The sequence below is a fragment of the Carassius gibelio genome, chromosome A2, assembly GCF_023724105.1.
Source record: "Carassius gibelio isolate Cgi1373 ecotype wild population from Czech Republic chromosome A2, carGib1.2-hapl.c, whole genome shotgun sequence".
NCBI lineage: Eukaryota > Metazoa > Chordata > Actinopteri > Cypriniformes > Cyprinidae > Carassius > Carassius gibelio.
Genome location: NC_068372.1, coordinates 5,538,214 through 5,554,481, shown reverse-complemented (window position 1 = coordinate 5,554,481; position 16,268 = coordinate 5,538,214). Strand labels below are relative to the sequence as shown.

The following is a 16,268-nucleotide window of genomic DNA, read 5'->3' as shown; positions in this document are numbered from 1 at the left end:
AAGGGTCGGATCTTCTTGATGTTGAATAAAGCAAATCTGCAGGATTGGATAGTTTTAGCAATGTGGTCTGAGAAAGTCCGCTGATCATCAATCATAACTCCAAGGCTTCTAGCTGTTTTTGAAGGAGTTATGGTTGAAGTGCTTAACTTGATTTTTACACAAATGCTAGAAATTAACTAATGACTAAATTAACTAGACACAGGTGAACAGACTAACGTAATCAAGTGAGACTGAAAGTACGTCAAAGGAACACAAGGGATAAATGCAAACAAACACAAAGTTCATGAACGTAACCTGACATAACCATGACAGTTCCAAACTAATATGACACAAAAGAATTTAGGTTACCATTCACGGTTCCAAAAGAGCTTTTTCAAAGCCATGACTTTGTTCATGAATTTCATGAATTTCTTCAGGTGCTACTCTACAACCAGGAAATATCACTCAACTAACTTCCCCCACATGCCTTACTTCCTCCTTATTACCTCACCCTGACTGCATGGGCCAAGTGGCTGAACACCAGATAGGTGTCATGCAAATGCTGGTGGTGATTTTTTTTACAATACCAACTTTGGGACATACTAATAACATAATTACATCTTTAACTGAAGAAAACAACTGCTCTGTTGTTTAGTTACATGCGTCCCATCACAGTTCAAACTGGCCTTTTCATTCATCTTGTCACAGTTAACATTAAAGGTTAAATGACTTCAGATTTTTTTAAAGTCGACTTTTATGTGATGAATGTCGCGTTGAAGTCTGCTAGTCGCTGATGACATCATTAATGAACAAATAAGTCTGGAGCTTTGAAAAACCCCTTGTGCACAACTATGGTGTAACGATTTATGAAAGGAATGAAAGGAAGCAAGTGGATTAATGTCTGAATAAAACATGGGCTTAATTTTGGACACATGGAAGGCAGGATGAATCCTCCTGTACACTAATGGATTAATGATCTTGGTGACAGGAAACGGGCCAATAAATTTGGGAGCTAATTTATTAGAGACGGAACAGAGCGGAATGTTGTTAGTAGAAAGCCACACTTTTTGACCCACGGCGTATACGGGAGGCTCGCGGGCTCTGGTCCAGGTGTGGTGGCACCTCTGGACAAATGCGTGAGCGGAGGGGACCACGACTTCAGGCTCCAGACTAGGAAAAACAGGTGGCTGGTAACCTATGCTACACTGAAACAGAGAGAGGCCCGTAGCTGACACTGGTAACATGTTATGAGCGTACTCAAACATAGAGAGTTGTTGGCTCCAGGAAGAAGGATTCTTGGAGACTAAACATCGCAACATTCTCTCTAAATCCTGGTTGGCTCGCTCAGATTGCCCGTTACTCTAAGGGTGATAACCTGAAGACAGACTAACCGTAGCTCCTAGCAATTTTCAAAATTCCTTCCAAAATTTTGATATAAATTGGGATCCCCTGTCAGAAACCACGTCCACCGGGAGGCCATGTAACCGAAAGACATGATCAATGACAGTGACCGCTGTCTCCTTGGCTGTAGGCAATTTGGGCAAGGGAATAAAATGTGCCGCCTTCGAGAACCGGTCCAATACGGTCAAAATGACCATCATGCCATTAGAGGGTGGGAGGGTGGTAACAAAATCTAGAGCGATATGTGACCAGGGTTTCGAAGGGACAGACAGTGGTTGAAGAAGCACATCTGGAGATCGGTTAGACGACTTACCACTGGCACAAACTGAGCAAGCCAAAACAAAATCGTAAACGTTGCGAACTATAAGTAGTCACCAGAATCGTTGCTTTACTAAAACCTTGGTGCGGCTTATCCCTGGATGACAAACTACATCAGAGCAGTGACCCCACTGAATAAAGTCGGACCGTAACTCCTCCGGCACAAATAAACGATTCGGTGGGCATCCGGGCGGAGGCGTTACCCCTTCTAAGGCCGTCTTGACTTTCGATTCGACCTCCCATACGAGTGCTGAGACGACTATACTCTCAGGTAAAATACACTCAGGAGTCAAGGGGCGTTCGAAATGATCAAAAAGACATGACAAAGAATCAGGTTTGACGTTTTTGGAGCCCTAGCAGTACGACAGAGAAAAATCAAAACGACCGGAAAAACAAAGTGCCCACCGAGCCTGCCTGGAATTGAGTATTTTGGCAGTTCTAATGTACTCTAAGTTCTTGTGATTGAGGTTCGGGCCGGAAGTGGTCATTGGAGAGGTCCCGGGGGGCGGGCGGTGCAGGCCGTGGAAGTCCTTCAAATATTTCTTATCATGTTGCGCCCTCTATAAGACCAGCGACTGGTTGACGTCAAGCTTAATGCATCATGGCAGAGCATGGAAGTTGACTAATCGATTAGTCTGAGCAACACCTAGTTAACGTCAACAACATTTAATTTCCTACTGTCCTGTAGAGAAATGAACAGGCACATTGGTCTGCCAGTCGTTGCTCTTTCATGGCGAGAACTCTCCTCATGTGTTTGCATGAATTTAAAAGATTTTATAAACATTCACAGTCTTGTTGAAGATCAAATCTAACATGGATCGCATAAGATAAACATTATATGATCAGGATAGATACTGATTACTAATCACTCAAACCCCTTTATGCAAAACTCTACAAACCCATTGGTCTCACATGTCCACCATGATTGTATTTTTTTTTTTTTTACACTTTTAATTTATGATTGTAGGTCTAATCTAAATTTTGTAGGTTTTTTTTTTTTTTTTTTTTTAGCTATTAGAGTGTGGTCTTATCCAAACTTCAAATGTCCACAAAAAATTTTGAACAATCCGGGGACTTTTGGAATACTAGTTTTAGCATACCACAATTTGGGACACACTTATTCTAAATTCAAATGCTTTTGCGATTCAAATATTACGAAGGCTGTGCACGTTTGTTGAAGTGACAGGGAAGTGGTGCAAAATGCAATGTAAATCCACTTAACGACCTAATCATCACACAAAGCTGAGCGGCACATTTATTCTCGAGCCAGCGAGGGATGGGGAGGCGTGGTCATAATGTTGTTTGTTTCCTAACCTGGACGTCTTTAGGTTCTTTTGTAGCACGATCTCTCAGGTGTCTGAGAACAGAGGGGAGCTTCCACGTCTGTCAACCTTCGTCAAAAAGCAACACACTCACTCACTTCCCATTATGCGAATAAGCAAGTTTTGTTGTTCCTGTCCCTGGTCAGTTCTTTACAATGAGAACAAATGGTGATGCACTTTTGCTATTGTCATCATTCATGTTATCACGAGGTGGCGAGTTGCTTCTCCAAACTCTCAGTTGACAAAGCCAGCACAGCACAGCTCACATCTGACACCCCAAACTCATCTCAGGTCATACACATTCCCTTCCTTTGAAAACACACTGTTCTCACACAGTGCAATATTCTGCTCTCCAGGCCCCGTCTCAGAGGGGAAAGTCGTTGTACCCTACTGAGCTGCAAGTCTCATTTCCTACAGAGAGGATGTTTTGTCCCTTGGCGGTCTTCCTCCATTGAAGCGGCGCTCCATGCTACCCATACACAAATCTAAGTGGATTATCTTCTTTTTGTGGTGACTCTATAAATAAAACCTGCAGCACCGATTTATGAGCCTTTCCAGAACTATTTGCTGTTTTCTCCTTTATCTTAAGTAATTGTTGCTCTCTAATGCTAGTGAATCTATTGAGATGAGTGGCAAATGTGTGTTGGAGAGTGTGCTAAGGAAAAAATAATTGACAATGGATAGATGAATTATTGAAATTGCAATGCAATTCATCTGTCCATTGTTACTTTTAAGTTAACTATAATACCCCTGGTCTGTGTTTTATATTGTTGGAAATTTTGACCCTTTCAACATCTTGCAGCAGATTATCATCAACTCTATTAATCGAAAACAATATTTAACTCATGAAGGAAACACCGCTTCTGTGTGTAGCTTGGAGATGGACAGCGGTTAATATTATTCAATATTAACTTCTATTTTATTTACTATTGTATAAAAGCAGTATCACAGCAGTAAACACCACTGGGATATTGCTAAAATAATTAAAGGGGGGGTGAAATGCTCGTTTTCACTCAATATCCTGTTAATCTTGAGTACCTATAGAGTAGTACTGCATCCTTCATAACTCCAAAAAGTCTTTAGTTTTATTATATTCATAAGAGAAAGAAAGTCTGTACCGATTTTTCCCGGAAAAACACGACCGACTGGAGGCGTGACGTGTGGGCAGAGCTAAAGAATCACGAGCGCGAGTAGGCTTTTGCGTTGAGAGGATGTGGAAGCTGTGACACCGTGAGGAAAAAACCAACCAAAACAAACCACGGCTAACAGTCAGATTCAGCGTATATTTATGATCCAGAATCAGATCCCGAGGCTGAAACTAAACGAGAGCATTAGCAGCAACGACTCGCTCCGAGCGGGGCTCGAACCCTGGTCACCGATGGGAGGCGGACGCACTAACAAGGAGGCAGAGATATTTGAAGCAGTTTTACTCACCGCCTGTGGTTCCAACACACAATCGTGACCCTTTTTCGTTGGGATTGCATCATCCTTAAGAAATAAACGATACGCAAATCCGTCGTCAAACTGGACCTTGTTTGAAAAACAAGCATCTTCGAAATGCAAGGAACAAACACTTGCACAACTCCGTTGATGCTCTGTAAAAATAAACTCCATCCACTGGTCTCTTAATGCTGTTTCTCTTTTGGTAATCTGTGCAGGGTTGTCTTGCCCTGGCAACCAAAAACACACTTCTTTTGTGACTTTTCGCGACGCTCTCGCTCTGATCAGTGAAGTCTGTTGTGCTCTCTCTGCTCTGCTATACGGGAGCGCGCGCTCTTCCGGCAGAAGTGCCTCAGGACCCATATAAGGAAATTCCGCTCCATCTAACGTCACACAGAGCCATACTCGAAAAAAACTTTCCGAAACTTGTGACAAACCGGAAGGAGTATTTTTGGAACAGAAATACTCCTTCAAACGTACAACTTAATTTTTGAAACTTTGTCCATGTTTAGCATAAGAATCCAACTCTTTAACAGTGTAAAAAACTCAGTATGCTTGAAATAGCATTTCACCCCCCTTTAACAACTTAAAACTGTAGCTAATTAGAATCAAGCATTCAGCAGTGAGTTTATATTACACAGTGGAAAAATCACAAGTGAAATCACTTTAATAAATGAAACAGGATAACTAATAACTCCTTGTCTGCTTGGATGCTGTGGTTGTGATTATGAAATGATGATCGTTGACTATAAATTACAGTTTTAAATAAATTAACCAGCTAACATCTACTTCTTTTTTGTATGTTTTTGTTGCTGTTGGTCAAGTAAGTGACATGAAGACATGATTATTTTAACCTTTTTAGAACTCTTTGTTTAATGTTTTAGGAATATGCCATATTTATTTTGATAACGAAGTGCAGCCTTCTTTGTGGTTTGTACCTGAGCTTCAACACACAATTATGTTGACATGCAAATATCTTACACACTGTTTCCATAACAGTGAACTGATTAAATCCAGTGGCTTCTGTTGTCTTTGTTGTTGAAGAAGCAGAATTTGACACAAAGCCATTCATGTTGAGAGTGAACCTTTCAGAATCGCTCACTTGTTGGGCGGGAGATGGGTCGCAGCTCCTATTGTCAGTGATTTCGTTTCACCCTGAACAGATTCATTTGATCTGAAGTGCATTTATTAATATGACTCCTGGATATTGATTTGGTGTAAAAGTGCTGTCTGCTTTTGAGACATTACAGAACTACTTTGCTTCTCACAAACGTTTGTTGTGCCACTGTGCCCTGTCATTGTTTTTGTTTTATTATTATTATTATTTTTTTTTTTTTTTTTTTTTTTTACTTATTTCGCACCTAACACAGCTGCCCCAGTTTCTATTAGATTATATATTATATTTATATAACTAGCAGTGTATAGTGTGACATATTTTTAAACGTGTATTGTAACATTTGTTAGTTTTTTTAGCTGCTAAGAAAGAACTTGGAACCTGGAACATATGTTCACTATTCAAAATAATTAGCAAACATAATTCCTAACAAAATAATATTGTGTTTTTTATAATACTCAGTGCACTTAATATATTTTTTGTTTAATAATGATTGTACTTTAAATAAATAATATAATGTAAAATGTGACGCATTGCGTCTTAAAGAACAAAAATACATCATGCATTTTGACAAAATGAACAAAATGTATATTTCTCACCTCACAGATGTTACTGTTTTTGTTTTGAATCCATCAGTTCCTGCTGTGATCTCGCTATGTATGCTGCCCCCTCTGGTGGACTGATTCATGTACTAACTCCTGCAAAGCAAAGCAGAAAACATCAACCATCAAATCATAAACTGATCTGAGAATTTGCCCAATCTTAAAAAAAAAAAAAAAAAAAAAAGGAGAAAAAAAAGGCTTTTGGCTTCAAAAAATGTAAATGAGGGAAACGTTGTTGGAGATCTTGAACAGAGTAGGTATTTGCGATGGAAAAATCCTGTGCGAGTCTTTGGTGTTCTGGTTTGTTTAAATAATATTCACAAAATATTTAGTTGTGTAACATAATTAACTGTACATGATGTACATGTCCCATTTAATTACATTGTAATATGTGGGCCCATATACCCCTTTTATGGGCCCATATACCCCTTTTACCCCTCTTTATATGCCTTATGCAAATAAAGGCGATTTTTTTTATGACATTATGAAAAATACTATATTTAAATTATATAATATTAATTTTTTGGTTGCGTTTTCAACATCGGTCTACTGCATGATGGTTCAGTAATAGTAAGTTGTTTGTCCTTATATCTGTATGCACCTGCTATCAGCTCAAACACAAGGATGCATTGTGCTTCTTCGCTGCACTATTAATATGTCTGTGTCAGCGTGGAGGAGATGGGGAGCTGAGGTCTCAGACTTCCACCCCCAGAGGTGCAGCAGCTGTTAACCTGGCCTCGAGAAACGCCTCATGAAAGACAACTGTCTAGGGGAAAGCATGCTTTCTGTTTTCAGCAAATATAAGTCAAACACAAGCACTTTCAAATATGTCTATTGCAAATATGAAAAATAGAATTATTTTAATATTATCTAATTTTATCTTTATTGCTATAATAAAAATACAGCATTATATCTATTATTACCTTTTCTCTGATCTTTTTAAAATTAGAGGAAAAAGCTTACCTCACTAAGTCTGTTACATTGATATATAGTACATTTACATTCAGTCACTTAGCAAAGCTTTATTTTATTTTTGAATTACAAATGATGATAACAGAAGCATTAAAAACAAACAAAAGAGCAATTATGTGTCGGCTTGGTGCAAGTTTTATTTTATTTTATTATTATTATTTTTATAAAAAGAAAACATAGAATAGAAAATAATAGTGTTACAGACTTTATATGGTTCATTTTAAATTACTCAAAAATCCCTTTTTTAATAATAAAAAATAAAACACGTCAAAAAACAGATAATGCTAGTTAGATTGTCATTTTTTTAATAAATAAAAAGAAAAAAAGCTATAATAGAAAATGTAAAGAGAATGCTAATGTTATAGAGGCTTTATAGTACATTTAAAATTACTCAGAAAGCAGTGTCACGCATTTCTTTACCAAAACATCTAGACGCGTGTAGTACCAAACCTAAACTACAGAGTTCCTTATCACCTTCTCGGCGGAAGTGACGCATGACGCACTGACGCGGCCGGAAACTCGCCATCTTGAGGGAGGAAAAAAAACGCCTTGAAGTTAAAGAGGAAACTTGAACTGTGAGTTTTTTAGCTCATAAAAACGTATTTAATTTCAACTTTAATTATAGTATCACTATGGTAGCAAACGATTAATTATATTATGTGATAAAAGAAAAATAGTATCAGAATTTGTGAGTTAATCGGAATGAGTTTCCTTCAGATGTGACAAAGGAAACAAACAACAATCTGTTGACTTCAGTCCGCTTCACTGATGCTGCACAGATTATAAACTAACGTTATAGATACTGGTTTTATCTATTAAGCTTAACTGTTATTAAATGCCGTGTATGAGTATTCTAGAGCCATTAATAATCAACAACACAAATGTAGTTTAACCAACTTCACGTTACTTTTTTAAATGATTATAGAGATCGTATCTGACAAATCAAGCCTCAGTTAGTATATCATTCAGAGTCAGACGGGTCTGTACTGTGGTCTCTGAACAATATATTATCTTTATGATCGGCTTTATTATGAAATTATATGAGTGTAAAGACTTAAGTGTCTGTGTTGTCCTTTCAGGAAAGTTTTTACATCATTTTCTGGTTTATTTTAAGAGAATCATTTGGAGAATCAGTTATGATTTGTCATCTTGTGGATTTGAGTGATATGAATTTATCCACTTTGTTCATAACGTTAAGCGTGTGTGTGTGTTCAGCTGGTATATAAGCTTGTGTTATCGGTGTATAATGTGAGCTTGTGTCCTGTTCTGTTTCAGTGGAGTCAAAAGGGCGTCTGTCAAACATGGGGAACATATTTGCAAACCTCTTTAAAGCCTTCAGTAAGAAAGAGATGAGGATTCTTATGGTGGGTCTCGATGCTGCTGGAAAGACCACGATTCTGTACAAGATGAAGCTCGGGGAGATCGTTACCACCATCCCAACAATTGGTGGGTGACCGAGATCTGTTTTCCAGTATCAGCTCCGGAAAAGCGAGTGAATTTTTATATTTGGTTTTTGTTTGGTGTTTTAGGTTTCAATGTTGAAACTGTGGAGTACAAGAATATAAGTTTCACAGTTTGGGACGTGGGTGGTCAAGATAAGATTCGACCGTTGTGGCGCCATTATTTTCAGAACACACAAGGTAAGACTTTTCTCCCTGAAATACAGATGCAATATTTAATGTGCATCTTGACAGTAAATCTCCATCCGTTGTGCATTTTCACATGGAGCAGCATTAACTACACAGAGCCGTTGTTCACTGACAATCTGTGCAAAACATGATCAGAGGACACCGTGGTTTACAGTTAGCTGATTGTTATCTGAGACAGAATGAGTCTGCATGTATGGACAGGTTTTGTCAGTACTGACCACTTGCACCGAGCTTCATGACACACTTGTTTTTCTGTGATTTATGTGTATTTTCAGTGTGCTGTAGCCACCTAGTTGACTTAATACCACTTAAAATAAGAGTCTGCAAGAAGACTTCAAACCCTGGACATTTTTAGGGATCTGAAAAGAGTTATTCTGATGAATGATATCAGAACAACCCTTTATATATTTTATGATTCATTCAGAAGCAAAGCACGACAAATGTTTTTTGTAATTGATCAGTATCCAGACAACATTGTGCCTAAAATGTAGCACAATATTGACATCTTGTTTATTATCCTTGTGAACTTATTCAATCATGCAGATATTCAAGACAGAAAAAAACAGCACTGTTGCGTTGTGATATATGTGATATAACTAAAACTACATATTAATAAAAGACAAAAACCAATACAGTGGGGTTTTTTTTGGCCTCTTACCTTGAATTTTAGGGACATTAATGTGTTAAATCGACAAGCCGGAAACTAGCACATCTTTATAGTAAATCTGTGTCTAGAATAAAACAAAGCGGTCATTATCAGGGGTATGCTCCTGAAATTTATTCTGTGCGACCTAAAAATATATTTAGGAGTAACGTTATATGTGCGGGGCATATGAGCATATCTGTCCACTAATGACATGTCCGACTGGTGAACTAATGACTCCTTTGAACCAATTCACTTTAATGAATGCTTAAAACTATGTATGTTAGAGCGCGCTCTACGTGCAAGGTTACAAACGCTCGCTGCTATTCCACGTGCTTTTCACAAAACATTTACTTGACATGAACGCGTTCTACATGCTACCATTCGTGAAATTCATGCTGAAATATAACCTATGGAATCGTATTCTGAACGTTCAACCTAATAATGGTCATCTGTTGTGGATTAGCCATCATAGACGTCTATAATAAAGCACATACCTACGGGCGGCTGAACAAAAACACAAGAAAAATACCTTTCAAAAATATAGAGGGGAATAAAGATGCTAATTTTAATAGATGTAAAGGACACCATAGAACTAAGGAAAAACAAAACATCTGGGAGGACAAGAAAAGTTTTCGTGCACATTAGCAGCAAGTCATTGACAGGTTTTTTGGGAAATCATGCCTATTTTGCCGATTTCTTTGAAGCATATTTCCCACATTACTCCTTTTATGATTTTTTTTTTGGTTCAATCATTTAATCTCCCCTAAAACAGCTCCTTCAAACACACCCCCACATCACTACGTCATGCTATAGGAAGTTTTGCATAATGCCGCACAAATGTTCATGCAGAGAAAGAAGGTGCAACTTTTATTCTCTCTGTTGCCACCGCTGCCATGTTGTGAAGCCGCTATGTGGTTTTTTGTGAAAGCAAAACTACTTAGTTTGGCCTTTAAAAAGAGGATACGACTAGAAATCAGTGGTTAAGATGTATTTACAACACTTCCAGAACAGTTCAACACAAATACTCAGATGAGTGTGCAACAAATTTAACAGAGGACCTTCTCCTGAAAATACAATGCCTTCTGTTCTGACTCCTGTAAGTAGGTCTTCATATGTAAAGGATTTGCCACTGATGATCCAAACCTGAGTGTAGAGTAGCGTTTTTTGTTTGCCTTTTCTCTGATCACAAATGCAGACATGCTTTTATGTTTACGCTGCGAGATATGCAACACGTAAAAACACAGTATAAGTCATTATAATCAGTAATTATATCTCAACTTGAGTTTAATTGTTTTTGTCTCGTTGTCCCAGGACACACAGCATCTCAGTATGTTAAGGAGCGTAACATTTCCATCACATGCTTGAGGCATTCAGCCAATCACAATGCATTGGATCGCTGACCACTCAGAGCACACCACGCTTTTCAGAGTGATGAGCTTTGTAAAAATCAATGCATTTCAGAAGGCAGGGCATAGCGGAGAAACAATAATGTACATTATGTGGAAAATAATGTGTTTTTTGAACCTTAAACCGGTTAAATATGGCATTACACCAAATACACAAAATAATGTTCCTTTTAACAGCATCATATGACCCCTTTAATCTGCCTTTGTTTTTTGTTTTAGGTCTGATCTTTGTGGTTGACAGTAACGACAGAGAGCGTGTGAATGAAGCGCGAGAGGAGCTGATGAGGATGTTGGCTGAGGATGAGCTCAGGGAAGCAGTTCTGCTTGTGTTTGCCAACAAACAGGTGCTAGCAGCTTTCAGCTGATTACATGCACCTCTCTCCAGTTATATGTTCTTACGCATTTGACAATGTGTTTATCTAACAGGATCTACCGAATGCCATGAACGCTGCAGAAATCACAGACAAGCTGGGGCTGCATTCGCTCCGGCACAGGAACTGGTACATCCAGGCCACATGTGCCACAAGCGGCGACGGCCTTTATGAAGGACTCGACTGGTTGTCCAGTCAACTGAAGAACCAGAAATAATGACCTCACTGTACTGATCTTCCTTCGTTCCATATTTTCAACACTTGCTTTACTCGGCTCATTTCAAACCCCATTAACACAGAAAATATCTCCCTACAGCGTGAAGAACGTTGTCAAAGTGTTGCTCTCATTTTAATGTAAATAGTTTTTGTTGGGAGGCAGCTTTTTGAGCACATTTATCCAAAATAGATTTAGTCTTTTCTCGTTCTTACTGTTTGAGTCATTGGAGAGAGTTTTAAGTCCTGTAAACTCTCTCAGGTCTCATTTGAATCTTGCACATGTATTATTTGATTGTGCTTTTAATAGATGTACTGTAAACAAAGCTGTTATGTTTTGTCTTGAACAGAGTACTTGAAATCAAACATTACAGACACTACCTGCACATATAACGGTTCAATTTCCAGGAAAGGAAACCAAAAACGATTACACTGTAATCTCAGCAAAGGCTGAGGTGACCTGTAGCTTTACTGTCTTCATGCTTTAGGAGCCATAGAGTTGTGAAGACAGAACACATATATTTCTCTTATGAGATTCCTGAAACACAACAGATGTTTCGCTGTGAGTTTGTGGGAGAAATGTTGTTGTGGATGAGGTTAATCAAGGTTTGTAGAAGGGTAGAGTTACATTTTCAGGCACGTAACAGAAATACGATTTTATTTTTTAAGGGTACTGTTTCATGAAAACAGTGTGGCTTCATTTTCTATATGCTAAAATAATGAATTTGCTTAAAAATTTTGGGTGGTTACATTTTTTTTTAAGATTCAACCAGAAAGAGAAACTGAAACATTGGTTTTATACATAAAGCATTACATTTTGTGTCGTTTTAATGCACTAAGATTTACTTTCTGTTTCATATTTTGGACTTAGAATCGAACCACCATCAAGAGTTAACAACAGCCTCATCTAACTACATGCAGTAACTTGATCTCCAACAAATTAAATTCTTATTAATACATAACCTGAAAGCAATATTGAGAGTGTTGGCATGTTTATATCAATGCTTTCTGTTCTGCATGCAGAAGTTATTTTTAACACCAAAAAAAGCTGTGGTGCCTTTACGGTAAACAGACTACCGTTTCAGATGAACAACCTTCCTGGTCAGTGTTAGGGCTGGTGGTTTAAAGTTACTTTATCTTTTTTTTTCTCTCCCTATTAGCCTCTAATTTGGTAGACACTGATTATTTTGCATTAAAATTATGTGAATCTCTTAACAAATTGTTTTATAGTGACTCTTAACCTATGTTTTTTACATTTTGACAGAAATGCACTGTAATTAAAGATAGTATAACTGGACTTACTGTTGCACTCTTGTTATTCTGAAGGAGATCTGATATAAATCTTGACTGCAATGACTTCAGTAATTGAACAAGGTAGCCTGTAACTAAACAAATACATAAACATGATGGTTGAACATTAGAATTTACATTAGTTGAAAAAAAAGTGCTCATCCTCAGTCTAAAACCTTATGCTAAAGTTGTAAGTTCTGTTTTTAGGGTCTACTAAAGCTAAATTGAAACCTAAGTACCTTCTGAAGCTTTTGTATGTAGGGTTGTGTTGAAACAGTTTTAACACTTTTACACTCTTCAGACAAAAAAAAATACTGCACATTGCAGTATTAAAAAAAAAAGCCTGCAACTTTGACTTTTTTTCTGTGATCACCATAAAGACAGCTTAAACAGCTTTGTAGCAAGTTTTACAGTAAACCTAGAAAACATGGACAATTCTGTGGTAAACTTGCATAATGTAAAATTTTACATTTTTTGATGTTTCTTTTTTAGAAAATCCAGTTTATTAACTTGGAAGTGTGCCGGTAACATCCTTCCTGTATTGTAGTATGCCAGTACCAACTTGCTGCTTTCAGTTCTTTCTCATATGTATTTCTCATGAACGTCAGTGATTTTCCATTTACAACATGTTTTTGCAGCGTTGAGCAATGTAGCCAATCACAGACATGTCTTTCTATGACTCTTCAAAGGCATATGAGGGTTTACATAGTGTTTAATTGCCGTTATTTTAACTATGAATGATTTAACTATAGAAAATGTCTGAAATGTACAGATGCTGGTCATATAATTAGAATATCTTCAAAAAGTTGATTTATTTCACTAATTCCATTCAAAAAGTGAAACTTGTATATTATATTCATTCATTACACAGAGACTGATATATTTCAAATGTTTATTTCTTTTAATTTTGATTATTATAACTGACAACTAAGGAAAATCCCAAATTCAGTATCTCAGAAAATTAGAATATTGTGAAAAGGTTCAATATTAAAGACACCTGGTGCCACACTCTAATCAGCGAATTAACTCAAAACACCTGCAAAGACCTTTAAATATCCTCTCAGTCTAGTTCTGTAGGCTACACAATCATGGGGAAGACTGCTGACTTGACAGTTGTACAAAAGACAACCACTGACACTTTGCACAAGGAGAACAAGACACAAAAGTTCATTGTAAAAGAGGTAGGCCGTTCACAGAGCTCTGTGTCCAAGCACACTAATAGAGAGGCGAAGGGAAGGAAAAGATGTGGTAGAAAAAGTGTACAAGTAATAGAGATAACCACACTCCGGAGAGGATTGTGAAACAAAACCCATTCAAAAATGTGGGGGAGATTCACAAAGAGTGGACTGCAGCTGGAGTCAGTGCTTCAAGAACCACTACACACAGACGTATGCAAGACATGGGTTTCAGCTGTCGCATTAGGCTGGTGACACACTGGCTGCGTGGCGTGAGCGCTGCGTGTCTGAAGCGTCCCAGAAGCGTGGCGGATTCTGTGTCTTTACACACCAGAAGCGTGCCTGACGCGCTGCTGGTGTAGAGGGAGACCTTTGAAAGACCAGGCTCTTGTCTGCATGACAACAATATCAACTTTTTTTACACACCTACGCCTACTGATAAAGGACACTGTCAAAAGTATTGACGGCGAAATAGATTATGTTTGACAGGTGCAATATTTGAAAATCGATAATTATTTTTTTTTTTTTAATTACATTTATATCTGAATTTATGTCAACCTATAGACTTTCAAATAACAAAATATCAGGAATCTATATGTATTTGTGTACAAAATGACATTTAAACACATTTTCCTATTATACTTTGCCTGGAAAAGCTTCCAACACGCGCGCGTGTCATGGTAAAAATAGGCGTCGGTTCTATTTCTAGCAAGTAAGCGTTTGCCGTGCGGCTCAACGCGCGTCTCACGCAGGCGGTCTGTAAGCGCTAACCTTTTAACATGGGAGCATAGGATAAAATGTCAGGACACCGGCCTTACTTGTGTCGAGCCACTCTTGAACAACAGACAGCATCAGAAGCGTCTCGCTTCAAAAAGGACTGGAGTGCAGCTGAGTGGTTCAAAGTTATGTTCTCTGATGAAAGTAAATTTTGCATTTCCTTTGGAAATCAGGGTCCCAGAGTCTGGAGGAAGAGAGTGAAGAGAACTGGTGTTGGTTCACTGTGTTTTCTGAGGTCAAAGGTCAACACAGCTGTATACCAGGAAGTTTTAGAGCACTTCATGCTTCCTGCTGCTGACCAACTTTATGGAGATGCAGATTTCATTTTCCAACAGGACTCTGCACCTGCACACAGTGCCAAAGCTTCTAGTACCTGGTTTAAGGACCATGGAGTGCTGTACATGCTCATACTTTTCAGTTGGACAAGATTTCTAAAAATCCTTTCTTTGTATTGGCCCGAAGTAATATTCAAATTTTCTGAGATACTGAATTTGGGACTTTCCTTAGTAGTCAGTTATAACCATAAAAATTAAAAGAAATATATCAGTCTATGTAATATAATATACTAGTTTTACTTTTTGGATGGAATTGGTGAAATAAATAAACTTTTTGATTATAGTCTAATTATATGACCAGCACCTGTACATCTAAATTATGGGATTTCTGAATAATAACCCATGAATTACAGAAAAATATATAACGTCACTATTTTACCTCAAAATGATTTCAGCTGACTGAATCTCACAAAGGATGGTATTCAGATAAAACGGCCATCAAATATGTTGAGATTTTGAGCAATCTATTGAATAAATGATTAATTAAAAGAACACCATCTTACCCTATAAATTCACAAAACATTAATTTCGAAGGGTAACACTCTATAGCAGGGGACACAAAACTTTCTAGCATATATAAACCAGTCAGAATTTGATAAAAAGTTTTGTTTTCATGCTGCCAATCACTCTCAAAATTGCGATGAAAGACATCGTGATAACCATAGCATTGGACAGGGCAAAAATAGATGTGCATTAAGGGTACGTTTACACAAAGTGCTAAAAAAAACTTTTCATTTACATTTTTTATGTACAGATGACAACATTACTAAAATGATCCATTCTCAAGGATACACAAAATCAACTTAAAATGCTGTATTATGCATGCCATGCCAGTAGTTGGCAATGCCACTTGTGTAAAGACACAATAGTTACGCACATGACATCACCATTTTCACAAATTCACATTTTTGTAGATTATGCGGAGACGATAATGGTATGGTTTTGAAAAATGTCCACTGTGAAGCAGCCAGTAATACATGATGGTGGTCTCCTCCGCTCGCTTTGGCCGGCTCTCTTACAGGGGGCTTTTGTTCAGCCCACTCCTGCTGCTCAGGGTTTGTGTGTGGTGCTCGGGCATCCCTGGGCCTGGATTTTTGGACTTGTCTTTTGTCTGCGCTTTGCTCTTTTCTTGCACGGCCCCAGGTGCCAGCCAACAGAATGAAGCCTTTCACAGCAAACTCAATGCAATGCAAACACTCGGCTCTATTATAGCCACAGGAGAATGTTCCAACAGCACTCAAAATAAGAACACAACAGA

The 16,268-nt window shown here is 38.0% G+C and overlaps 2 protein-coding genes across 2 annotated transcripts in view; both read left to right on the top strand.

Annotated features, from left to right (window-relative positions):
- zyg11l (zyg-11 family member, cell cycle regulator, like) overlaps positions 1 to 16,268 on the top strand; it is a 220,955-nt gene that overhangs the window by 147,742 nt on the left and 56,945 nt on the right. The window lies entirely within an intron of this gene.
- Positions 7,569 to 12,730, top strand: LOC128024970 (ADP-ribosylation factor 1-like). The gene is made up of 5 exons (XM_052610887.1): positions 7,569 to 7,723; positions 8,424 to 8,594; positions 8,678 to 8,788; positions 11,069 to 11,193; positions 11,276 to 12,730. The coding sequence occupies exons 2-5, from the start codon at positions 8,450 to 8,452 to the stop codon at positions 11,435 to 11,437; spliced, it is 543 nt and encodes a 180-aa protein (XP_052466847.1). The 5' UTR covers positions 7,569 to 7,723; positions 8,424 to 8,449; the 3' UTR covers positions 11,438 to 12,730.